We start from the raw sequence: 27,900 nt of genomic DNA on the forward strand, positions 1-27,900 counted from the left end.
TTAAACAGAGGAGGAGCCATTAGGGAACTTCTAAAAGCCATTCCCAAAGCTGTCACCTCTGAGCAAAACTGGGCCCTTAGCAGGGAAATCACATTGGAAGAGGTAGAGGAGGCTGTAAGAAGCATGCCAAACGATAAAGCCCCTGGGCCGGATGGGTTTACAATCAATTTTTACAAGGCTTGCTGGAATACGGTGAAGCAGGATGTTTGGGAGGTTGTAGAGGACTCCAGATGTTCTGGAACCATACTCAAATCCATTAACTCGACCTTCATAGCGCTAATTCCAAAGGTAGAGGAAGCCAATACCCCTGAAAAGTTCAGACCTATTGCTCTCTGCAATGTCATCTATAAAATAATATCAAAAGTTATTGCCAATAGGCTGAAGCCCATTCTCCTGGGCATCATCTTTGAAGAGCAATCGGGTTATGTAGAGGGAAGGCAGATATTAGACAACATTATCCTTGCTCAAGATATGATCCACACTCTCCATTCAAGGAAAAAAGCAGGGATGTTAATGCAACTGGATTTATCGAAAGCCTATGACAAGGTGAGCTGGAAATACCTCAAAGCCATTTTGGACGCTTTCGGGTTCAACAGACATTAGGTTATTTGGATTCTGACCCTCATCAAATCCTCAAGATTCTCAATCCTAGTTAATGGAGCCCTCTCTGAACCATTCTCACCTTCGCGAGGAATAAGACAGGGCGATCCTTTATCCCCTTTCCTATTCGTTATCCTTATGGAGGGTCTCAGCAGAATTATAGCCAAGAAGAAAGCTGAAGGGGCAATTAAGGGTCTTCAACCAATCCTATCTATTCCTGCTACTACCCATCAGCGGTTTGTGGACGACACTATGTTACACGGCAGCCCCACATTTAAAGAGGCCTTGGCATTCAAGGAGATCTTAGATCTCTTTAGCAAAGCCTCAGGAATGGAAATCAACTTCTCCAAATCCACGATTTTCTTTTTCAACACTCATCAAGCTATTCAAGCTCACCTTTCTCAACTTCTAGGCTTCCGGATAGGCAGTTTACCTTCGAGATATTTAGGAGCTCCCCTCACTCTGCGGCCTTGGCAAAAAGTGCACTGGGAAAAGATCATAGCCAATATGGAAAACAGATGCAAACACTGGACTCACAGGGCGCTTAACTTTGCCGGAAGATTAATCCTCACCAAGGTTGTGTTACAGGCTATACCGCAGTACTTATTATCAATGCTACCGGCCCCAAAAGGGATTCTTCAACAAATCAGAGCTATACAGAGATCCTTTTTATGGAGTGGGAATGGGGACAAGAGAAAATGGGCGTTAGTAGCCTGGAACAAATTATGCAAGCCGAAATATGTGGGGGGACTAAATCTAGTGGATCCGGCGGTTGTCAACATAACCTGTGGAGCAAAGCTATGGTGGAGATGGATCAAAGAGTCCAATCTGCCATGGGCCAGACATTGGAAACACAAGTACGTCCCAAACTGTAATCATCAGGATCTCATAAGATTGCAGGAGGTTCCAGAGGGCTCGCCCATATGGAATCTTGCAAGACAAAATCGTAGCCTAGTGCAGGAAAATAGCTTCTGGGAAATACGTAATGGTAGGTTAGCCCTGTTTTGGGAAGATGCATGGCAACAGTTCCCCAAATTAGATACCCCAGAGCTATTACATCTCAAACAGATCAGCCAGAACGAAGGCAGAAGCAGAGTCTGCCATTACTGGGACCTGAGCAGCAGAGATGCAAACTGGAGAGAATGGATACATCTCAACGCTGATAACAACATTGAGGGAAATGAAAGCACAAAACAACTCAACAGTCACATTCTTAAAAGAAAGATAAGGAAAACAGAGGAAGAGGATCAGCTGAGATGGGGTATGACAGGAAATGGAAATTTCTCACTAAAAGAAGCAAGGGAAATGATAGTAAAGGCAAAACAGGAGGAAGCAGTACCCTGGTGCAACAAAGTGTGGGACAGCCTATTTTGGCCGAAAATCAAGACATTCCTATGGCTACTAATGCGGAACAAAACCCTGACATGTGACAATCTGCGCAGAAAAGGGTTCGATGGTCCTTCCAGATGCCCGATGTGCTTAGGAGAAGAAGAATCTATAAACCACCTATTTAATTCGTGTGACTGGGCAAACCATCTATGGAACTGGATGGAGGGAATTCTACGGAAATCAAACCGTGATCGAGAGTCCATCCAAAATACGATTCTAAACTGGCAAAACAATTTTTCCAAAAACCTGAGAGTCAATAACATCTGGAAAGCCATGTCAGGCTTCCTATTGTGGACAATATGGAAAGAGCACAACAAGAGGGTATTTCAGGATGAACAAAGAAATATTGAGCAATCAAAAGTAACTATTCTAACAAATATTAAACAATTGATTCAGACTAAGTGCAAGGTAGATCCTAACGAGAAGCCATCGGTTCGGGACTTACATATCTTGAAGTGCTTTCATCTGGAAGTCAACCACAACATCACGACGCCGAGACACCAGTAACAACCAAACTCGGAGGCCGATAGATGGAATTTCCCGCCAGAGGGAGGTCTGAAGCTGAATTTTGATGGTGCCTCCAGAGGCAACCCCGGGATAGCTGGCATTGGAGGTGTTATTAGAAAACAGGAAGGAGAAATTGTGCATATTTACTGCAGGGTGTTGGGAGAAGGCACGAACAATGAGATGGAGTTCGCGGTGTTAGAGCAAGGGCTGAGAATTCTTAAGAACCTACCGACAAGCAATGCAGTGGTAGAAGGCGACTCATCCCTGGTCATCTCAGTCGCAAAGAAAATTCAGGGAGGTACTCAGGCTTGCAAAGCCACGAGACACTGGAGGCTAGCCAAGGTGACGAAGAACATTGCATAGTTAATTGGCGAAATGAAAGGTTTAGTCTTTCAATCGGTGAGGCGTAAGGCAAATGGGCTAGCTGACTACTTGGCAAACTACAGCATTGACAACCAAGACAGGGGGTGGGACAGCAGCTGGAGACAAGTGGACAGTCCGAGCCTTAAGGAGAGATGCTTACAGCTGGCAAGAGAGGACGTGGGTAATTTAAACCGGGCTTAACCGGAAAACGGTAGACCTTTTCGGTTCCTCAAAATGGAATACTCGGGAGACAGTATGAGTGATGATAGTTGGCACAGGTCGAAAGGACAAGATCAGCCAAAGTATTTATGGCGACAGCAGGTGCATAGAGTTCAAATCTACAATTTGATTCATCGAAGGGACTACTGCAGCTGCCTCTTCAGCAAGATGGACATTTGGCACGAACACATTCATCAAGGTATGAGAAACATTTATTTTCATATCTGGAGGCATCACGCAGCATTCACGGCCACCCACAGGAACTATGATGATAGCACTCCCACGACGTTTCGGGAGATGAGGCTTAGCATGGGAAACCTCAAGGCGAAAAGCTATTTAAGAAACAGTTGGAGCAACGTTTCAATTACTTCTCCTAAGGGGATTACTCTGGGTTACTATTGTTTGCGGCTCCGAGCTGATCACCGAGTGACGGATAATAGGGGTAACATGGATACTGGAAGCTGTCGAAGCATTAATGCAAACTAGGAGCTCCAGGCTGCAAGAGGCATGTATGAAACCCGAACGACAACGAGAAACAAACGAAGGATTGCTGAGATGGAAGCTGCAGTCAAGGAGGAGGAACAGCCGTGCACAGAGGAGGACATAGCAAGGGAGGTCGATTGGTTGATGGACCCAGGCACTGCTTCCAGACGAGCGACGCAATTCGTGCGCACACAAGTGGAAAGTTGGAGGATCAAGACCCTTTTGGCGAAAGCTCTGGATTCCACGGATGCAGGAAGCCAACATTCTCAAGGGGAGAACCATATCTCTGAAGCCCAAGATAAAAGTCTGTTTGAGATTTGTGAGGCACTAGACAAAAAAATCTCGGTCGTGCATAACGTTGTTGAAACTGTCAATAAGAAGTTAACTCTGCTTATTAAACTTCTTTGGCAGACGTTGAGTCCGGATCCCCCGAGCTCTGATAGCAAGCAGCAAGCACCGCCGAAGGAAATTCACAATTATCAGTCCCTGCTGGAAAGAGTGAACAAGCACGTCCTGGAGCAAGGATTGGACACTGCAAGCCGGATCGGGATGCCCCCGCAGTAGGTCGGGATTGTCTGTGCCATCTCTTTGGCTTTTTTTTGTTAACTGTTTCGGAGGACTTCTTGGACTGTAGCTTTGTCATTTCCTAATAGTTTTCTAGTTACAGTAGCGCAGTTCAATAATAGTCTATGTTAAAGTTATGCGTAGTAAATAAATGGCTATGCCACCCTGCGTGGTGTGCGATTAGCATTTTGAATGCTTGTAGTATCTTGTTGTCTTAGGGTTGGTGTCTTGTGTCTGTTGACCTGTATGCCTCAGGCCTCGATCTGCAACTGCAGATTTTTTGTACTATATTTTGTTCCATAATATAACTATCTGACTTACAAAAAAAATAAATTTAGAAATCTAATTTTTAAATATATAAAAGAAGTGATGAGAAATAGTGTAGTGGCGTTTTTGTTATGAAGTATTAAATTATATATTAGTAAATATAATACATTATATTTATTAGCCCCAAGAGTTAGCTCAATCGGTCAAATCAAGTGCCTCGCCAATGGGAGGTCACAGGGTTGAATCCCGAAAGCTCTTGGGGTTAGGTCAGTAAATAGGCCGAGGGGTGTTGATGCCCTTCGGGTGGCGTCCACTCAGAGTTTAAAAACCCTGGACGTAGCGGCTACCCACTGACCCGGGTATCCGTGAACCAGTAAGTGAAAAATAAAATAAAATAATAATACATTATATTTATTTTATTGAAAAGTTATACAATTAATTTAGGTTTATTTTAATTTGGGATTTAATAATATTATTGGTAAAATTATGTGTTAAAATTTGAAGTTAAAAAATTACTAACTGTAAATTGATTAGTTTATCTTAATTTATTTAATTTTAATTTTAATTTTATGTAAGTTAACGGAGTCAAAATGTTTATATAACAAAATTAGATAAGATATTACAACATCTCTTTCATACTAGGTTGGAGAGCATTTCTCAACTAAAAAAAAAAATTAATTTTGGATCTACCAAGTGTCGTGAGAGATCAAGTCTCTTGAGGTACAAACTTGTTTTAAGATTTAGAATTAACATGGATTATATATGTATATATATATATATATACACACACACACACACACAACAATACCATTAGTAAAACTATGGGTTATCAAATATTAGAACCCAAAATCTACCAACTACCTCAATTTATTTTAATTAATAATTTTATTATTTTATTTTAATTGTATTTTTTATATAAATTTATTATTTTATCTTATTTTTATTTTTTATGCAATTTTATTGAGTCAATTTTTTTTATTAACAATACGACAAGAGAAAACATTAGAACATCAGTTTCATACTAGGCTAAGTGCGCAATAATAAAAATAATAAATTAATATTATTAATAAAAATTATAAATATATTTTTGGAAAATTGATAATATATCTAACATTTTAAAATAAGTATACACACAACTATACCATTAGTAAAACTATGGGTTATCAAATATTGGAACCCAAAATCTACCAACTACCTCAATTTATTTTAATTAATAATTTTATTATTTTATTTTAATTGTAATTTTTATATAAATTTATTATTTTATCTTATTTTTATTTTTTATGCAATTTTATTGAGTCAATTTTTTTTATTTAACAATACGACAAGAGAAGACATTAGAACATCAGTTTCATACTAGGCTAAAGTGCACAATAATAAAAATAATAAATTAATATTATTAATAAAAATTATAAATATATTTTTAGAAAATTGATAATATATCTAACATTTTAGAATAAGTTTAAATGATAATAATTTACATTAGAAACCATTACATTTCAAAATTATATATCTATGTATATATATTAGCTTATGGGGCAGCTCCTGTTATGAAGCATTACGTAAATGATGATACTCATGATTCAAATCTCCCACAAGTGAAGCTAACAAGATCAAATTATACCCACGAATTGTAGACTAGTTGGTCTATGTGGGGTTTAGTCCTCACTAGGTCACAAGTTCAAATTTCATGGGGAGGGGTTGAGGATGGGAGACTAGTTGGTTTCTGTGGAGTTTAGTCCTCACTAGGTCACAAGTTCAAATTTCATGGGGAAGGGTTGAGGATGGGAGCCACATTTTCGGGTTTAGCCTTAGCCCCAGGTCCCACTAGCTTCATAGGTGTTTCCCAGGCGTCCCATGAGCTTCATAGGTATTTCCCTCCCACAGTTGAGTCAAAACTTTATAGGTGGGTTTTGATGCGCCTGAGTCAAACTCACACACCCTAACAAACAAAAAATTACATTTTAATCAAATTGATCCCTCTCTATATTCAATAAATTCAAATTAAATATAAATTTATGTTAAATTATTTATTTATTTTGGCATATATCATAAAATTATTTAACATGTCTTATGTGTTAATTTTTAAACATATGACTATTTTTAATAACCAAATACAAATAATAATTAAAAACCAAATTTCAAATTTAAATGTATTAAAATTAAAAATAATAATAATTATTATTAAAAATATATAAATATTAAATAAAAGTACATAAATATTAACCAAAAGTACATAGTGTCCCAATATTTTTTGTTACTTTGTTGGATCTGAAGACTCACACAACCTAGTAAACAAAAAAAATTACATTTTAATAAAATTGATCCCTCGCCATATTCAATAAATTCAAATTAAATATAAATCTATATTAAATTTTATTTATTTATTTTCACATATATCATAAAATTATTTAACAATCAATAAATTCAAATTAAATATAAATTTATGTTAAATTTTATTTATTTATTTTCCCATATATCATAAAATTATTTAACAATATCTTACGTATTAATTTTTAAAACATATCACTCATTTTAATAACCAAATACAAATAATAATTAAAAACCATATTTTAAATTTAAATATATAAAAAATAAAAATTATTATTACTATTAATAAAAAAATATATAAATATTAACCAAAAGTACACATTGTCCAACGTCCTCTCTGCCTTGTGATTGCTTTCCTAGGTAACTATGTTGTGATTTATAAACATGAACATCTCATTAAAAAATTAATTAACACTAAGCTTGACTTTAGCATAGGTTTTACTTTGTATGGTATATTTGTTTAAGTTCATTCGGATAAGGATTAAGAATTGTTGAGACGTGGTTGTATGTTGGGAAAGTGAAAGATATGGATGAGAATCTTGCTTGGAAGGTTCCTGTTGACATATAAAAAATGTATATACACCTTAATGTCAAACATGTTGCTAAAACTGTGTGCAATGCCCTGCCCTTCTCATTAAGTTGGTTTGGCCAACCCTTAATAGTTGGGATTGATAGTTATCTCACGTATTTAATTATTTTTCAGAACTTTAGGCCTTACCGACCTAACAAAAATAAACCAGGTAAATATTACAATGAAGACTTTTGCACTAAAATATGATAGATTGTTTTTTTGGGTAATAATTAGGTAAACTTTTTTAATAACCCTAGTGAATATTTTTTTAAATTAAAATATAATTTAAAAATGAAAAAGGAAATTAACTTAAATAAATTTGGAAAATGAAAAAAATCAATTTAATATAAAATGTAAAAATATATAAATACCCAAAAACCAATTTAACTTAACATGTAAAAATATATAAATATCTAACATGTAAAAATATATAAATATCACAAATAAAGGAAGAGATGGATATAAATAAGGTTAAGAAAAATAAAAAGTCAATGTTAAAAAGTGATGGGATATGTGTTGTCAATGTGGGGTGAGATAAGTTTATAAGCTGGAAGTTTTAAAATTTAGTTTTAAAAAATAATAAGATATTAATATTGTAGGTGGAGAGGAAGATGGGTTTAAATTAGATTGAGAGGGTGTAAAAGTTCAAATTAATGTTAAAATTTGTAAGATATTAGTGAAACAAATGAAAATGCAAACTAGTTTGAAAAACATTTAGAAGGAGGGGGGAATTTGAACTCGCATCAAAAGATAATGAGAAATGAGTGTTGAAAATATTGGAGGATATGAGTTTGAATAACACTAAGTGTGGGGAAGGGTTCAAATTACACCAAAATGCAATAAAATGAAATAGTAGTGTTGCAAAAAATGATGTGAGAGATGCATTTGAATAATGAGAGGGAAATAAGTGAAATAAATGTAAGAAGTAAATATATAGGAAAGTTATAAATGAGGAGGTTAATGAATCTCAACAAGGCTAAGAGAGAGGAAGTGTCGATATTCATGTCAAGAAGCAACAAGATAAGAGTGTTGCAAACGAGAAGGTGGATGAGTCTAAATAGGGTTGGGCAACAAGATAAGAGTGTTACAAATGAGGAGGTGGATGAGTCTAAATACGGTCGGGAAACAAGATAAGAGTGTTGCAAATGAGGAGGTGGATGAGTCTATATAGGGTTGAGATAGAGGAATAGTTCAAATTATTATGTAAGAAGTATTGAAATAAGAGAGTTACAATGTTTGAATAAGGACAAGAGAGAGAAAGAATTGAAATTGATACCAAGAAGCAACAAGATACGAGTGTTGCAAATGAGGAAGGAGATGCATATGAATAAGGATAAGAGAGGGAAATACTTCAAATTCACATAAAAAAACAATGAGATATAGGAGTGTGGCAAATGATGAGGGAGATACATTTGTGTAATATCGAGAGCTTAAGAGAAGAGTTTTTAGAATAGTGATAAGAAATAAAGCAATATGATACAAGTGTGGGGAAATGATGAGGGATATTAATATAAATGGGGTTAAATGGGCTTAAAAGGATGGAAGAATTCAAATTAGCATAAGAAGTAGTGGAATACGAGTTTTGCAAATGAGGGAGGAATTGACTCTAGATAATATCTACAGAGGGAAAGAGTTCATATTAGCAACAAGATGTAAGTGTTTTTTTTATCTTTTATTTTTCTTGAAGAGACCTAGGATCGAGTTACTATGACTGCCACTATACTCCCGAGCATAGCAAAACTATCTACACACCTTAAAAGACAAGTAAATTGAGTTTCAAACTTAGGTGGGCCCCTTATATTGGTTGGAAAATGCCATCAAGTTACTAGGATTGCCACTATACTCCTGAGCATAGCACAACTATCCACACCTCACAAAGACAAGTAAATGGAGTTTCAAACTTAGGTGGGCCACTTATCTTGGTTGGAAAATGCCTTCCAGTTTGTCACATCCACCGTTCGACCTATCCCAATGAGCTATAACAAATGCAAATGTTAATTCAAGAATATGAGTTTGAATAAAATTGAGAAAGCAAAAAAATCAAATTAACATTAAAAAAATAACAAAGTAAGAATGTTATTTTTTTTGTTGACTAGTGGAATCGGCAACGACGATGGTATCATACTCGCGTTACATGGGGTCGAATTTCACCGGCTGCCACTATAACCTCTAAGAGGAACTGCCCAACCTGCAAGAACGACCCTCAAGTAAGACGAGACTCAAACTCGTGACCTACACATCGACACGGATGACTTAACAGATCATTCGGTGGCCACGAAACCAAACCTCTACGAGCACAAAGTAAGAATGTTATTAATAAAGAAAGTAAATTAAATAAAATTCAAAATATTTAATATATATATATAAACACACTTGCACTAATAAATTTATCCACACTATAAGGTGATTTTAAATGTTTAAATTTATCCACACTATATAGGTGATTTTAAATGTTTTAAGTGTTGATAAAGCAATTACAATGATAAGAATATAGGCCTAGTTGATTTTTGCTGAAGCAAACTAAGTGATAAAAGGATATACACACTTACAATGATTTCTCTGTTTGTAATGTCTAGCTGATTTTAGGTGTTGATAAATCATACAAAGTGATAAACAACCACGTTAGGAGTTTCAAATTTATGAAAAACAATTTGTGCTTGACTTTATCATGGATATAGTTGGGCGAAATTAAGTGAAGTGAAACACAAGAAATGACAAAGGCTTGGGCTTGTCTCCTTATATGAGCACCCACACACAATCCAGAAGAATGCAAAAGTGAAAAGTTGTTGGGGCACCATGGGATTAAAGTGGCGAGAGACACCTTTGTGGAAAAGGTACATGCTAATCACAGAACACAACGAGCCCTGGGGTTCGAACCCAAGGGATTAGTGTGTATGACGACCTAGGCAGAAATACAGCCGTCATCGCTGCTAGATTCTGTCGGCTTTTCCAGCCCGGCCGTCCGGCAGATGACGGAACAAGGAGCTGATGGCGTCAGCGGGGCCACCATCACGTGTGTTACCGGAATCGCCGCGCCGGCAGAGGCGCTCGCCGCTTAGTATTCACCCGGCATTACGTGCGTGGACATCGGGTGGGACCCGCACGCCGTTCTTTTACCTCGCCCGGAGTCCTTTTACCTTTTGAGTTTCAACCGGTTACGCAGGAGGTGAAAATGACTTGTCTTTTTATCGGGGTTATCTTTTCACCGCCGGGAGGGTTTTCCGGCACAGGTTTCGTAACCCAACGGGCGAATTTGAGGTTTACGAAAGCGGGGTTATTTGAATTTAACTCGAGTGGAGTAAAGGTGGGGTTAGGTTCGCCGAGGGCTCAGCTGACTGCGGGCCTTTATCTGTTTAGTAGATGGAGTAAGAAGAGGCCTTAATGAACTCGGCGTTATTTATGGCTGGAACTCGGCTATGGGTTTTAATCAATGGCTGATCTCCTTTTACTGGTCTGTGGATCTGAATCTGTTTTTGTATTTTATGTTTTTGGTTTTTCTGATCTGCTCTGCTCTGTGGACTTGTTTTCATTAGTGTTTTTGCCTTTGACAGGAAGGAATTCAATGGTAGGAGTATAATTGACAGGCCTTCGAAGGAAGTGGGGGGGTTATTAGATGACAAGTCTGATTCAGAAAAATTACTAATGGCATCAGTGTATGGAGTTTGAGGTTAGATACAGTAATGTGGACTGTTCAATTCTGTGGAAGCTAAGTGTGTTTGAAATGCGTCCCTGTGGTAAATGACAGATATTGATATGGTTTTGCTTTTGGGCAGAGATATGATTTGGGTTTCAAAGGCTGTAGGCCATGGGCCTATCTTGTCATACAGCGATTTTCCCTTCAATTTTATTTTTCTGATGGGTGGACTGTGAGGTCAGCACTGTAAGGAAATTTGCAGCTGTGAGAGAGTGATTTTGTGTTAGGTATAATAATGGCTGCTGCCTGAGGAAACAAACCAGTTCAACAATGTCAGCTTGAAAGCCGTGGATCTTGGTTGTCATTCCCCATAGATTTCATATGGTACTGTTTGATGTCCTTGTGCCAGATCTTGACTTGTAGGCTTCTAATGCTGGGAGATCCTCTCCAAGTTTCCATCATGGATAATAGTTGCTTGTCAAATGTTTGAACTTTGAAGTTGGTATTTCAGATCTGATATATGTATGTATGAGCATTGACTATTGAAGAATTAATCGTTTGGTGCATCATATTTTGCAGGTGTTGGATGTGAAATGGATACATATGAAGCAACAAAGGTTGTGTACTCAAGGATTCAAAGCATGGAACCAGAGAATGTATCAAAAATCATAGGTTATTTGTTGGTGCAAGACCATGGAGACAGAGAAATGATTCGGCTGGCCTTTGGTCCAGATAGTTTGATCCAATCCATGGTCTCTAAGGCCAAGAAGGAGCTCGGTTTGCAAGTTGCTCAGTCCTCTGCAACCCAGATGTTGTCACCATACAATTATGCTCCATTTTCTCATGTTCCATCTCGCTCTTACCTTGCTCTCTCAGCCCAACAAACTCTGTACTGGGACTCTCAAACCCATCAAGAGAGCCCACTGGGGAATTATCATTTTACTAGTGTACCCATTGAGCAAAGCACACTCAATTTCATGGGCAGGAATTCTCTGCAAGATCAAATCTTTTGCAATGAAAAGCTGCATCCTCTGGCTTTTAATGAACCAGCAGGGATCAGAGATTACAGCCTCCAGCTGCAGGAACAGCAGCTCCAGTTGTTTGATAATGATAGTTACTTCAATTACCCAGAGATGCAGGTTGGCTCTTTGAATGGGACCAAATTGGGCATGGAGTTTTTGAATTTTGGGACTGGGAAACGACCTACGCAGATGGCTGATGTCAAGCCATGCCTGTATTTCGCCCGTGGATACTGCAAACACGGCAGCAATTGCCGTTTTTCCCATGCTGAAAACTATCTTTCAGTTCCAGTCTCGGCGAGCAGCAGCCCTTCTGGATCGGTGAGCGAAGAGCCAATCTCCACTGGGTCGCTTGAGAGGCTAGAGTTGGAATTGCAGGAATTGCTGAGAGCCAAAAGGACTCCCATTTCCATCGCCTCATTGCCTCAGTTGTACTATGAGAGATATGGGAGGACTCTGCAGGCAGAAGGCTACTTGACTGAATCTCAAAGGCATGGCAAAGCGGGTTACAGTCTCACCAAGCTCTTGGCACGCTTGAAGAACACAGTTAGACTGATTGATAGGTATGTTTCTTGGCTTTAGGAAATTCCTGTTTTTTCATGATTTTTCTGATTTATGATTCAAAATGCCTAGGCACAAATAGGCTATGTCAAATACGGAAAGACTCTATTCACATAACCAATTTGGTTTGTTGACACCTCTGCATCTACAGGGGTTTGAAGTCCTGCTCTTTGCTGGGCATGCCCTGCCCCAACCAGTAAGCCACAACCAGGCAGTTATTAATGAAATAAAATCTTGAAAAAATTTCTGTGTCTTCAAATTTACTCTGTCCCTTGAATTTAGAACTTCAAATGAAAGAAAGAATGGAAAGACCATTTGGGATTGAACTTTGGATTGTTCTATGCAGACCACATGGCCAACACGCAGTTGTTTTAGCAGAGGATGCTCCCAGGTTCACGGAATACAGGAGTGAACGAAGCGACATAACAGCAGGATTGATTGCAGGATCTCGTCAGATTTATTTAACATTCCCTGCTGAGAGCACTTTTACAGAGGAAGATGTATCCAATTATTTCAGGTGGGGCTTCATTTCATTTGCATGCATGTATATATTTTTTGCTTTCCTTTCTCATTCCTATGGAATTCATTACACCTGTGATTGTTTGGCAGGACATATGGGCCTGTGCAGGACGTGAGAATACCCTACCAACAGAAGAGAATGTTTGGATTTGTAACGTTTGTATACTCGGAGACTGTAAAAATGATCCTGGCCAAAGGAAATCCACATTATGTTTGTGGTGCTCGTGTTCTTGTCAAGCCTTACAGAGAAAAAGGAAAGCATGGAGACAGGTAGAATTCTGATTTCAATCCTCATTTTACATAAATTCATTCCATTCTGAATGGTAGTATAGTTTCTGCTATATAATATTGTAGCTCATTTGGGTAGTATGATCATTTATACATGAGCGGAGCAAAAATCCCTGTTGTGGGGAATCTTGAAATTAACATAATGTAGGAATGTTTTAGTATTACATTTAATCACTATCTCTATTTAACATCAATAAATACTTCAATTATTTAACATCAAGGAAGTAAAAATACTTCATGGTTTTAATAATACATTCAATTAATATTTTGTATTAATTATGTGAATATACATATTTTTAGTTTGACTAACAGCAAATTACATACTTTTAGTTTGACTAACAAATTGAACTTTGAATTTTATGGTTTTGATGATTTCCATAATACTTCACAGTAAGGATTTATGTAGGAATGTTTTAATAATACACATTTAATTACAGTTAATTTTATTTTATAAGCATTTTTATCAAATATTTGTAAATCATGATATTTGAATTTATAATTTTAATATTATATTTTACCTAAGGAATATTTTAATAATAAAAATATGGAAAAATATTTTAATAGCATTCAATTATTTATTTATCCACTATAAAACTTACTCTATAAAAAAATTGAATATTAAATTTGATGATTTATATAATACTTCATAACACCATTCCCTAACTCTGTATAAGAAAATAAATTCCCTAACTCTGTTTAAATTTTTCTGATAGAAATAATAAACTATTTATAAACAAAGGTATAATTTCAGCTTAGAACTGTGTAAGCACCGTTATGATTTCAGCATTCTTATAAAACATGATTGTTATTTTTAGCTTAAAACTATTTATAAACATGGTTATGATTTTCAGCCGGAATATCTGATTCGGTTTGTTTCAGAAAGAGTACCGAGAAACTTGACCATTCAAAATACATGGCGGCGGCCTACAATCTCGATCTGGACTACGATTTACAACTTGGTGCGCATTTTATCCAAGTATCTAGCTGTAGCACTTTTTATTGTATGAAAATCTCTGCGGTTTTTCTAAGATTAGTTCTATTCTTGAACAGGGCCCAGAATCGATACCTCCGAGGTAATGAGAAGACAGCTTCTGGCCGAGGAGCAGGAGCAAGCCATCGAGATGGAAAGAACACGGTTAGCAGAGTTACATTTATTCAACCAAGTCTCCAAAATCACAACGGTCAATAACGCCATTGTGACTCAGGAGCAACATAACGATTTTGATGATGCCAAAGCAACAGATCAAGGTTTGGGGTCTAAACCTCAATCATTCCCAAAAAAAACAAGAAATATCTGAAATTTCAACTTCATGGCATCCATGAATTTTCACCATTTAAATTTACATGCAGATCTCAATGACTTCTCGCTGACAGATCACTTCAGCTATCTGCTGGAAGTGTTGAACAGCGATTCCATGAGTGGAGAAAAGCCAAAGAATAGCAACACCAGTGACCAAGACAGGTAAAACTAGAGGACTAAACTAACCTTTTAACATTTATAAACCAGATAGATCTTAACCCCAGATATATTCCAAATTAGCATAATGTCATTTTCATCTTGATTTAAAAGATCATAGATATAGACATATTAATTCAATTGCTAATTTGAATATGCTTCATACATATATGGTTAAGATTGTTTAAAGCTAAAGTTGTTGGGAAGAAGAAAAAATAGATATACATATTAATTCAATTGCTAATTTGAATATGCTTCATAGCTAAGATTGTTTAAAGCTAAAGTTGTTGGGAAGAGTTGTCAGTACTGGCTGTAATTATTAACATTAGGGCTAGAATTTCTTTTTCCTGATTTAATAATTATAATTATAATTGGTGTTTAAGGGGTAATTTTTTTTATAACGAGTATTTTATGCTGTAGTCTATGTATTAGGTTTTGGAAGGCTTTTATTGGGTAGGAATTTTTTGGAATAACAAGTTTGAGTTGAAAACTCTCCATAATTTCACTGACGTAAGGGTTTCTTAGGGTTTTGAATCCATATATGCAATCAAAAGCCCATTTTAAACAAGAAAAAATAAGATTTGGTATTCCCTTCAAAAAGTGCAAAACTTAGCATGTTTAGACAACTCTGTATTTTATATTGCGGAGAGATACTCTCTAGCTCAACACTTTCCAACTCAGCTCTCCTGTTCTATTATGTAAGCATTTTGACCATGTCAAATTATATAAAAATAAAAATAAAAATGAAATAAAATAAAATTGAGGTTGGCTGTTTTTGGGCTCTGAGTTTTGCCAATGGTATATATATATATATATATTCTTACATAAGAATATCATTGGCAAAACTATGAGTTGGCAAAACCCAGAGCTATATATACACTTTAAACCAACATAAATCCATCTTAACTTGATTTACCAAGAACTACCAAAAGCTAAAAGGGACCAAATCTCGAAGTGAAAATTTTTAAAACTTCTTAATAAAAAGAGATTTGATTTCTTGCTTGATTAAACCAGAATTAAAATAGATCCAGACTGATCCATTATTCAACTACCAGCATGTTATATAATGTTAATGTCTAGATAGTATGGTCCAGTATTCAGCTACCACCCTGTTATATAATGTCAGTGTTTAAGTAGTATTGTCTGGTTATGTAAATTACAGTGATACAAGTTGTCAGCGTTTGTTTGCTGTAAGTAGCATTGCCTGCCCTGGCTATCTAGATAAATATGGATTATAATTATATGTCTTTATTATCTATGTAGAAAAATGATATCTTCACAATTGGATTTTCAAAATTATTAAGTTCGTCATGGCTATCTAGATAATGTGGATTATAATTATTCGTAGAAAAATGATATTTTCAAAATTAGCAAGCTGTCCTGGCTATCTAGATAATGTCGATTATAATTATATGTCTTTATTATTTACTTGTCTCTATATAGGAAAATGATATCTTCAAAATTAGGTTTTCACAATTAATAAGTTTGTCAAATTTCAGTACTTAACCTATTAGTATTTACTATTAAATCGAAGATATATTGATAATTAAAAAAACATTCTTATTTAATAAGTTAAAAATATCAGAAAACAATTTAACTATCAAAATTCATTCATCCATAATGTATCATTTTATAAGTTCTGTATTTTCAACACAAACAAAATCTCTCACTGATCCAATATGTGCTGTACATCTGCCATCAATTTCTTTACAGACCGTACTTTATGAATGAACACTAGACAAATTTACACTCCCCATCTTAATTGCACAGCACATGGCAACTAATATTTCTTGTACCCTGATACTAATGAATATAATGCTTTCTCTTTTGCAATGTGCAGCAGCCATGGGCACAACCTTCCGGACAGTCCGTTCACAACACCACGTGCATCATATACAGCCAACAACATATCAGCAGCCACATAGCAACTCGCTGTTGGGTACCCACCATTAAAAAATTGATCATACACAGCGTATTATAATCATTATCATTATTGTCATTATACTCTGAAGCCGGCACTGCATTTAAAAGAAGTCGTTGCAGTTGGAGAGACGACAGTGTACTCATTCTGCTCCAACACATTCAAGTGGACACGTTGATCCCCATCTGGGGTTGGGACACACAGCTCCATAGGGGGACCGAGCAAAAAAAACCACTATCAATTAATTTCTCCACTCCACATTATTATTACTATATAGAAACAAGGACCCACTTGAATATTTTAAATCTGAAACGAAAGATTTGGGATCCCATCCCCATCCTGTAACAGAAGCAGCAACAACAGCTTCCCCCTTCCCTCCTATATAAGTACAGTATCATCCATCAAGCTTCAAAAGATTGTACCAGACATGATAGAAGTATCATGAATAAACATCATGAATGAATAAGATAACAAATACAGTATACAGGAATATTAATGGAGCCCTCAGCATTTCTGGCTCCCTTTCATTTGATCAAAAAATTTCTCCTTTTCATAGTCAATGCAACACCGGATTTTTCAAGTAGTGTATATTTAATTAATTGTCGTGGATTCCACACCACAGGTAGAGAGATGCATGTTCGACCCAACTGACAAAAAGTATTGGATCAAATGTGTACAGACTTAAAAATAGTTTATCAGAGAATCTATTTTTAAGAATTCACTAAAAAGGAGTATATTTTATCATAAAATAACAAAAAAACAAGTCATAAATATAAAAAAGGAAGTCACATACAGTGATATAAACTTCAAATATAGATTTTGACAGAAAATCTTAAGTTTATCAGAGAATCTATTTCTAAGAATTCATTAAAAAGAGTATATTTTATCAGAAAATCTAAAAAGCAAATCACAATTATAAAAAAACAAGTCACATGCAGTGATATAAATTTCAAAAATAGATTTTATAAAAAGTCTCATACAGTGATATAAACTTCAAAAATATATTTTATAAAAACAAGTCACAATATTTTATAAAAACAAGTCACAAACAGTGATATAAACTTCAAAAATAGATTTTATCAGAAAATCTTATTCAACAATTCACTAAAAATGAGGAGAGATTTTATTATAAAATCTCAAAAAAAAACAAGTCACAAAATGGAAAATAGACAAATCAGGCAGCAAAATAAAAACTGTTTTTTCAGTATTTTTAAATAATTTCTTTTCTAATCATAAATCTTTTTTAACTATTTACAGAATAAACTAAAAAGAAGGATATTTATCATAAAATCTCAAAAAACAAATTACAAAATAGACAAATCTGGCAGCAAAATAGAAATCGTTTTATCAGTATTTTACATAATTTAAAAGAATTCATTAACCATAAGTTTACCTTTTTAAACCGAAGTTAAGTAAAAATTACAACAATTATTTCATGGCAAAATGAATTCAAAACTATGCTTTTGTTAGTTGTCAGGAGTTAGGATCCTAATTTTATTGTTCAACTCAATCTTAGTGGCAAAAGCTCAAAGGGTTCAATTTATTTGTGAGCTAATTATAAACTTTAAATCAGCCTTTTAAACCTTTTTGATTAACTCTCAGGAGTTAAGGATCTTTCTTTCCTTTTTTCTTCTCCTGTTTCAACCCAATCTGAGTGGCAAAAGCTCAAAGGGGTTCAGTTTATTTGTGAGCTAATCATAAAGTAATTCAGCTTTTTTAACTTAACCTAATTTAGTTTGAAAATGAGATTGGAAAAAGTTTAAATATTTCAGCGATATTTAATAGTTCAAAGGGTTTTAGATTATTTGTAGGTTAATTATAAATTTTAATTAAGTTTTTTAGTTTAAACAGATTGTTTTTTTCTCTGAAAATTATGGAAATATTAACTAGATTTTAATAAAACTGGGTAGAGATTTTTGTAAATCCTAGTTACAGATATCAAATTTCAAGATTTTTGATGCCCATTCCAACACTGCTATTACAAGATTTCTTGAAATTTAAAAAAAATTCAAATATTTTAAACATTATAATATTTAAATAATAATATTTAAATATTTAAATATTTAAAAAATATGAAATTTTTTATTCAAAACAGATTCCCACTAAGTTTTGCCACCTCCTCTCATTTGAAATTAGAACTCAATATAAAATTGGTCACCCAAATTTATTGCCTTTGACTTTTGATATTATTAATACCAACTTGACAATAATAATAATCCCAACACAGGAAACTTACCCAGGAAACTTGGTTACATGAATCTATGTTGGAATTCAAATACATTCTGGATGAAGATTAACCTAATTTTCTTGAAATGATCAGACCGATCTCGACACTTTTGACTTTGAGACTTAGTTTTGTTGTTTCAGCCACCATTAGATCAAAGGGTTCAGATTGCAAAAACATGGAATTTGTGTTTTTTTAACAAGCATGTTTCTGTTAAGGTTAATTATCATCATTATTAATCTGCCAGTACTGGATAAAAATCCTAATTTTACATTTTCAAATGAACAACCAAAAAGAAATTGGAAAAAGTTTAAATTTTCTGATCATCATGATAGCTAATGGATGAGAGCTGATCCGGATCTATATGCGAGTTCAAACAGAGCGAGGATGAAGATTGATTTCAATGATAAGACGGATCGAAATTTCTGGACTCTGAATGAGTGGGTACAGGATTTTGCTTCTGAATTAATGAGCTCCATAGATTCTGATTCTCCGTGGAGGGACCAGTCACATGTATACAGTAGCCCTTTTGCCTTTTTCTTAAATCTCTAGTCACATGGGTTGAAGGGCCACAGTCATGGGATCCGCCATGTGTAGGCCCAATTGGCAATTCTGCACTCTGTTGTCAGCAAATGATGACCTTAGCTGGAAGTGGGTGGGAGCCCCTGAGCTAGATTGGACACCATGAATGTGACAGCGGCTAAAGTCTGCGCCAATCCCATGGCCTGCCTTGCTGGAATTTATTCCGGTCCTTTGGATCTTGAGAAAGCTTTAATGGCGGACTAATTGGATGCAGTTGGCATGCAACCCCACAACCAGTCCATATCACCATCAATTGCTCTGCAACCCCATACACCACAGAATATTAGGAAAAAAGAAAAGGAAAAATCATATGTATTAACCTCAGGATTCTCCACCAATTGAACAACCATGGCCCCATCGCGCTGTGCTTTCAATTAAAAAAAATTACGGCCATCAGATCTTTCAATTCCAAGCCGCATTTTCAATCAAGAATACAAGGATTCGGTCTAGGTGGATATTTTGGTTGAAATTTTCTCTTTTGTTTGCAATAAATATAGATAAAAAGGGCAGGGTATTGTATCAGAGATAAGGTGAATGTCTTCTCCTTCTCTTTTTTTTTTTTTTCTTGGGGCTCCTTCTGCTACTTACACAGTCTATAATAGCAGACTGTATTTTTGTAAAGTAGTTAGGTTTAGAAAGAGAGTTGTTTTTAGTGTGATTTTTTGGAAGTTTATTTGGTGGGGTTTCTGGTTAAATTTTTCTAAAATTTATTGAAGTCACAAGTTTGATGGGTAACTTTTCCAGAATTAAAGTGTCTTAGGGCTGTTTTAGGTACTTAATCCATATATACAATAAAAAAACCAGTTTAAATAACACAAATCAAGATTTCACCCCAATTTTTTCAGCAGGATACTGGCACCTAAAGTCTAAAAAATCGCATGAAAAACATCTCAAAAAAAATCTGTGAATACATACAATCTGCTTATATCCTGGTAATTTATATATGAAGAGTATGATTCATGTTAGGGTAAAATATATCTTGTGGTTAGAAGTGGTTTTCCCTGTTATGTAAAGAAGCATTTGGGATTCAAAATTAAAAGGTATGTAGTAAGAGTGAAAACTTACTGTTTTAAAAATTACTAATTGGCTAATTTACTATTTAGTCCATCTTTAATTTCAACTAAAATGTTTACAACAATAGCCTCATCTACAGATCTTCCTTCCTCAATGAACAATCACCAGCTGATTATTCTAGATGAAGTTGGCCTGCCTTTAGTAGCCAATAATCTCTATGGACATTGCTAATCTCACAACTTAATTATAATTGTTTCCCACTAGTTATAAAAGAAAAAAATATTGTCTTAGTGACTTTTTGGAGTTTCTGGTGGATCTCTGATCAGAATCCGGCAGAAAAATTTATGGTGAAATCTTGATTTGTATTGTTTACGCTGGTTTTTTTTTTTGTATATATGTATTCAGCGTCCTGAAAAATCTCTTGGGCACTTAAATTGTGCAAAGTTCATCTGTCAAACTTGTGATTTCATTGAATCTCTGCCAGATTCTAAACAAATTAGATTCAGAAAACTTTTCAAAAAATAACACAACTAGAAAAATAATAAAATTTAATTTTCTAATTTAAATCCGTCTCTTAATAAATATGATTTTTATTTGATTGATAAAATATATTTCTAAACTAGATTTAATTTTTTTTGTTAACTAAATTTATAAAATTTTGAATCTGTTATTTATATGCAAAAATTGTACCAACAATATATTTTATTGTCCACCCTTTATAACCAAACATTTTATTACTCATTGTTTCATTTTTTATATTTAATGGATAATTATTTATTTTAATAAATATAAGATTCCACATGTATTTGAATTTTAAATTTACATTTTATTTTAATATTATATTAAAGAAAAAAAGTTAATAATTTTGTGATAATATCACATTTCATTTTATTTTTATTCAAGAATTTCATGTTTTAAATACTTTGGTACAAATTATATAGGTGAAAATTTTGTCAACACATTTTAAACCACCTAATATAATTTATCATCAAAACTAGATAAATATCAATATTAAAAATAAATAAAAATAAAACTACTTATCAATTATTATGTTTTAAATTATTTAGATTTTTTCTTAGGAATGATTAATGTATCGAACCCCTTTTCACACATGAAAACTTCTTTGATATAATAAATTTATAAAAATGTTTTACGCGTTATAATATTCAATATTATTGTTTAAATTTCTAATTTTATGAAAAAATGATTATTTAATCTCAATATCAGAGGTCCCACGCTGTGATTTTTATGCTACGTGTCTCAATATGCGCATGATCTGAATTTTTTTAAATATATGCAAAATTTTTTTATGTTAAGTTAAGTAATGTGAGTTTTAAAATAATTGATTTTTTAATTGGTGGTTTGAATTATTATGATTTAGAAGTATTTAAGTTGTTAATTATTTAATTAAGTAAAGTCTGTTAGTAGAAATTATATAAGAGAAATTTTTGGTTGACAGTTTCGAACCAACCAGCATGGTTCATCATGATAAAGAGAATCAGGATCAGATAAAGAGGCAGACCGTGGCAAAGGCTTACTTATTCGAGAGTTTAGGTCATACTAGCCCTTGGTATGATTGAATTTTTACCCACAAAATTTTGAATTAATGACCTTTTCACCAAGAAATGTCTTAACTGAACACTTTGTCACCATCTATTCTATACACCCATAAACATATTTTACATAGTTACAAAAAAATTATTAATCTAATTTTATATAAATATTTTATTATTTTTAAATATATTTTGTTTTGAATTTTTTAAAATAAAAAAATATATATTTAAAATATTAATAAATTGTAAATAATTTTTTTTGGATATATTTTGAATTAAAATAATATATATATATTTTAAAAATTAAAAAATTTATATTTAAAATATTAATAAATTATAAATAAAAAGATAAGTAGACTTGATGATTAAAAATGTGAATAAATTTGTGATGACATTTCAATTGTAAAAAATTTGAAAATTCATCATAGAGGGTCCCATTATCTATAATTTTTAAATGGAATTTCAATATCTTTGGATTCTTTATTTTTTGATTTTATTTGTTTTCAATATTTTTGGTTTTAAAAAAAAATAATTAAAATATAACTCTAGGACAAATTATAAATAAAAGGACAGGTAGATTTGATTGCTTAATGACAATAAATATAAGCGCATGAAATGACAAGTGAGATGCAGCTTTCTGAGTTGTTTTTTGTGTGTCAAGAAAGTAAATGGAGAAAGAAAAGTAATACTAGAATGAAAACAACTTTATTTGCAATCATTGAATCCTTACTAAACCTCACCAACCTCCTTTCTATTTTGTGATGAAGGAGGGATTGCAACTTGACATTATTTGTGATGAGAGGGGGGTTGTATCTCAGACATTATAGGTAAAGAGTTTGTGGGTTTACGTTTGATGGATGGTTGTATTTTTTATTTTATTTATTTATGTATTTTTAATATTTTGTTGATTTAATTTTTAAAATGTTTATATATATATATTTAAGAAAATGGAAAATATGATGGTTATGGTTTTTAATATTTTTTAGTAGTATTTTATTATTTGGTAAAATCTATACATTATATTTTTCATATTATTTTAATGAGGTTATTAAAGGTTTATGTTGTCATAATTTTTTTTAGTTAGTGGTCTTCTACTTTATTTTACTAGGGAGTTATTAAAAGTTTATGTTGTAATTTTTTTTATTCAGTGTTTTACCTTAGTGAACTTTATTAAAGGGCATTATAAAGGATAATGAAAGTTTAAAATAATAATATTTTTTTTAAGAAAATTGAATTAAAGTTAATTTTGATGGATTTGCAAAGGAAATCTAGGAGGTATTTGGAACAATTGTGGCTAGGTACAATTGAGGAGTTATGTAAAATTTATGTGCTATGCACATAATTTTTTTGTTGGTTAATAATTAGCACATGAAAAAGAATAAAAGGTAATTAGTTCATTTTAATGCGGGTACAAAGAGTTGCATTTTATATGGTTATTAGGAGGAAACCACTATAGTTGTTTCAAAAATTATCATTAACCATTTAAAACAAAATAGAGATAACCCATCATAGGAAATTGTCAAATAATTGAATTGGTTAATGTGTAAACATGGACTAAGTTCGGTTTTCCAATATAAAGGTGTTGTGGTTCCTAGAGGCAACCCCCGAGTTGATAATACGAGTCAGTGTCTAGGACATCTTGAAGTGTTTGAAAGATATATCAGTGGAATTCCAGATTTAACGCATATCATGAATTCAAGTTGGTTTAGATATCTTATCCAAAGGAAGATTCAATCAACACACATGTAGAGTACTCTTTTATTTGATTTAACATTCAAATGTGGTGACCTATTTGCAGAACACGTAGCAATATTGGTCGTTGTAGTATGGATGAAAAGAACATAAGAAAAAGAAAATTAATACAGAGGATTGAAATCAAAATCTTATGCATCAAACTCTGGTGGAAAACATGAAACAAATGATGTAAGTGGAAATTCATAGAGCACAAATAGCATTTTAAGGACATTCGACCTCATACATCATAGGCATCATTTATCAAAACATGACAAATGAATCTATAACTTTGAGATTATGTCTAGTAGCTATAATTACACACCTTCTGAGAGGAAAGAACCACATATGAGAAACAACAAAGAAAAATCACAAGCTACACATTTCAACATTTGGAATCACCATATCTTCTTTATTAATCTTCAAAAAGAGCATACATCTTCTAGTTCTTCAAAAACTTGCCAAAATTTGCAGGTTAGAGCCATGTTTGGTTCCGAAAATTCAGAACCCACTTAATCCATCTCTCAAGCACTTTTATAGGGCCTCATAAACGAGGACCCCTTATAAAATATTCCTTCTTGATATTTTCATAATTTCCTAACCACTAAGCAACTCAAGCGTGCTACTGGCACAACTGTCCTAACTATCATATAATAGTCTTGATTCCATTCTTAAAAAGAAATATTTATGAAAACATCAAAATAACATGAGGTGTCATGATTGACACAACCAAAATATATTTGTTGTTGGCAGGCCAGTTCTGGTGGGAGGGATTACGGGTTACCTGGTGGCCGGAAGCAACTGGGCATAGTGGCATTAGAGATACTCTACACTAGCTAATGGCTGAATGAGGTCGAGAAAAAGAAGAGTGATAAACAAACATAATTGGAATGAAACATATTTGAACTACAACACTAGCGTGTGATAATTTTATAGGCAGGGAACACGGTGGAGTTGTTAGCATTATGACACAGGCTTGGCGCTATGACACAGGTGTTTTCCTTGATGGCAACTCACTCAGAAGAGAGATCACAGTTCAAGATCACAGAATGAAGGAAAAAGAGGTATATGTAGGTTCCCCTTGACCAAACCGCGTATACACGTGGGTTCGCAAACTAAAAGGTGCGTATGCGTATACACGCACTTTCACGCAAGGAAAAACACGTACATGTTGGAAAACTTGGTTTTTGGTCTGTGGTATTTGGTCCTTGGTATTTTGACCCATGGTATTGGTCCAAGGTATCTTCTCTGAAGTGTTGACCCCGGGTATTTGGTCCAAGGTATTGATTCTAAGTGGTTTTGGACCATGGTATTGAGTAAGGCCTAAGACTATAAAAGGAGGAGGAGATCATTAGGCAAAAGCACTCAAGTATTGAATATCTAATGAAGAGCAAGATCTAGAATATTGTTCATTGGGTTATGGTGCATACCTGGATCTGAATCAAGGAAGAACCTGAGCGCTTGAAGAAGGATAAGTTCTATTGATGGGTCAAGATCTTAAGGCTTGAAGAGAAGTATCTTTATGTGGTTTTGATCTTTTATATGAATAATTGGCGCATGTTGTAATCTGTAAATCTGATGATCTGGGTATAACTGAGGTCTGAATAGTTGTAAAGGTTAAATCAACTTTTACAGATCTGTACGCAGGTTCATTATAGCAAGGGCGCGTATACATGCTAGTTCGGCATTTCAAAACATCTTATATGCAGGTTTGTCTCGAGGAAAGTGCATATGCATGCAGGTTCGACACATTGAAGTAGCGTACACCTTATAAAATATGTTTTAGCTACTTCTGTTTGCTGTTGCAGAGTTCTGGGTTTTGGCTTGGGTTCTGGTCACTGTTACTGTTTTCTGGTTACAACATTCAGAAATGTGATTGTTTGATTCAGTTTTGGTTGGTGCAAACGAGATTGGTTGATGTAGATATATTTGATGATTGATTGATGTTATTTATGGATCCAGTCTGAAAATTTATGAAACGTGGTCCTTGGAAGAAAAGAGAAGGTTGTAGCCTTCTGTAAGTCAGCACCTATGTATTAGTAAACACATCAGCTAGTACAAGAGCTAGGGGGTTGTAGCTCCCTTCTAGGAGAAGCTGGAGAACGAGAGAAGGTTGTAGCCTTCTGTAGGTAGAAGCCTGCGTACTGGTATAAGACTGCACCAGTAAAAAATTTGTAAAAAGAAGTTTCTTATTAAAGAAAGATAGAGACGATTGCAGCAGGTGGTTTTCACCCACATTAGGTTTCCACCTTATATCTTGTGTTCATGTGTGTGATTGCCTGTTCTGTTTAATGCACCTGGTTACTGTTTATATGGTTCTGATACATAGATTAAGGATCAACTAACTAAATTATAAGTTTGCAAGATATACGTTGGTTGCTCTAAACACAGTTGCGTATACACGCAAGTTGCATTAACAGAAATAACATATATAAATTTGTTTATGAAATGAAATATTGTTAACTTGCTAATACTGATTCACCCCCCCTCTCAGTGTTATTTCCAACAATTGGTATCAGAACAGGTCCTTCAGAAGAAGCTTGATCACTTGAAGGAAGATCTATCATCATGGGCAACTATGAAAGAGAGGGATCCATTAGACCACCAATATTTGATGGGAGCAACTTCGTCTATTGGAAGGTAAGAACCACAACCTATCTTTAATCTCTTGGAACAGATGTTTGGGAAATCGTGGAAGGACGATACACATTTCCATCAACAATTCCTACAGATACGACCGATAAAAAGCAGTATGAAACAAATGCCAAGGCTATCAGTACATTATTGGGGAGTCTGTCACAATTAGAATTTGTCAAGGTTATGCAGCTCAAAATCGCCAAAGAAATATGAGACAAGATTGTTCTAAGCTATGAAGGAGACGATCAGGTAAAACGTGCAAAACTACAATCTCTTAGAATTCAATATGAAACTCTCAAAATGCACAATGATAAAACTATAGCTAATTACTTCTTACGTATAGATGAGATTGTTAATCACATGACAAACTTAGGTGAAGAGATAAAAGAAGTTACTGTAGTTGAAAAAGTTTTAAGATCCTTGTCTTCTAAGTTTGAATCAAAAGTTTCTGCCATAGAAGAAAAGCAGAATCTTCAGAGTAATAATATGACATAGTTGCATGGAATCCTAACTGCTTTTGAAATGAGAAAAGGGGATCCATCAGATATGAGAGAAGCCGCATTCGAAGCTCCAGGAAGAGAAAAACTCAATGAATCAGGACATATTTCAGAAGGAGATGAAGAAGCAAACTTTGTCAAGAACCTTCAACCGGGTTCTAGAAGATTCAGAGGTAAGCTACCTTTCAAATTCTTTGCTTGTGGAAGAGTCGGTCATTATGTGGCCAAATGTCCTCATAAATATAAGCTTGATAAAGGTAAGGAACCAACAAAATGGAATAGAAAACAGAATATAAATAAGAAGAGCTATTATACGCATGAAGATAGCAATGGTTTATCAAATAGTGATGAAGATGAACATGGTAATGAATGTAGACTTTTGATGGCTTTTGAAGATGATGATTTCTTGGGTGCTTTAGATGAAGATGGTCTTTATGAAGAAATTTCTAAACTTAAAATTTGTTTAGAAGAAAAGAATATGATTATAGATACTCTGACATTCCAACTTGCTAAAAGGGAAAAACACAATGAAAAATTAGAATGTGAAATTGTGGGTCTAAGAAAAAATATTGAGAAAACAAAAGCTCTCAATCTCAAATTTGTTAAAGGATCACAAAATTTAGATGAAATTATCAAAGTGCAGCGTTATCCTTTGATAAAGACAGGTCTTGGATATACTGAATAAACATCTCAAGCACATAAGCCATCAACCTCCAAAAGCTATCTTGATGCGGCAAGGAGAAGTGAACAGGTTGACAATCATTAGCAAAGGCATAAAGATCACCAGGTAAATCGGGTTCAATATACTTCAAAGATGAACAGAAGCTATAACCAACCACAGGTAAATCAGTCTCAATTTTATTCAAGAATGAATGTCAATGGAAACTACAATCATCAAATCAGTAGATTCGATAATCACAGGGATTTCTTTAATGGCCAATGTTTTTCATGTCATAAGTTTAGACATAAA

General features: G+C 34.2%; 1 protein-coding gene across 5 annotated transcripts; it reads left to right on the forward strand.

The window, feature by feature from the left end:
* Nucleotides 1–10,601: 10,601 nt before the first annotated feature.
* LOC149201103 (zinc finger CCCH domain-containing protein 18-like) lies at nucleotides 10,602–17,174 on the forward strand. 5 transcript variants are annotated; one of them, XM_089402861.1, is made up of 10 exons: nucleotides 10,602–10,745; nucleotides 10,846–11,347; nucleotides 11,508–12,510; nucleotides 12,660–12,704; nucleotides 12,855–13,025; nucleotides 13,118–13,297; nucleotides 14,195–14,274; nucleotides 14,366–14,563; nucleotides 14,666–14,777; nucleotides 16,612–17,174. In XM_089402861.1, exons 2-10 carry the CDS (start codon nucleotides 11,323–11,325, stop codon nucleotides 16,694–16,696), a joined length of 1,899 nt encoding a protein of 632 aa, XP_089258987.1. In that variant the 5' UTR covers nucleotides 10,602–10,745; nucleotides 10,846–11,322; the 3' UTR covers nucleotides 16,697–17,174. The 5 variants fall into 5 exon arrangements, with proteins under 5 accessions (XP_089258987.1, XP_089258988.1, XP_089258989.1 ...); XM_089402862.1 differs by having other exon boundaries at nucleotides 16,615–17,174; XM_089402863.1 differs by having other exon boundaries at nucleotides 10,846–11,312.
* Nucleotides 17,175–27,900: the final 10,726 nt, after the last annotated feature.

The sequence above is a fragment of the Pinus tabuliformis genome, chromosome 2_1, assembly GCF_031772625.1.
Source record: "Pinus tabuliformis cultivar Carrire ecotype Pingquan chromosome 2_1, CPIR1, whole genome shotgun sequence".
NCBI lineage: Eukaryota > Viridiplantae > Streptophyta > Pinopsida > Pinales > Pinaceae > Pinus > Pinus tabuliformis.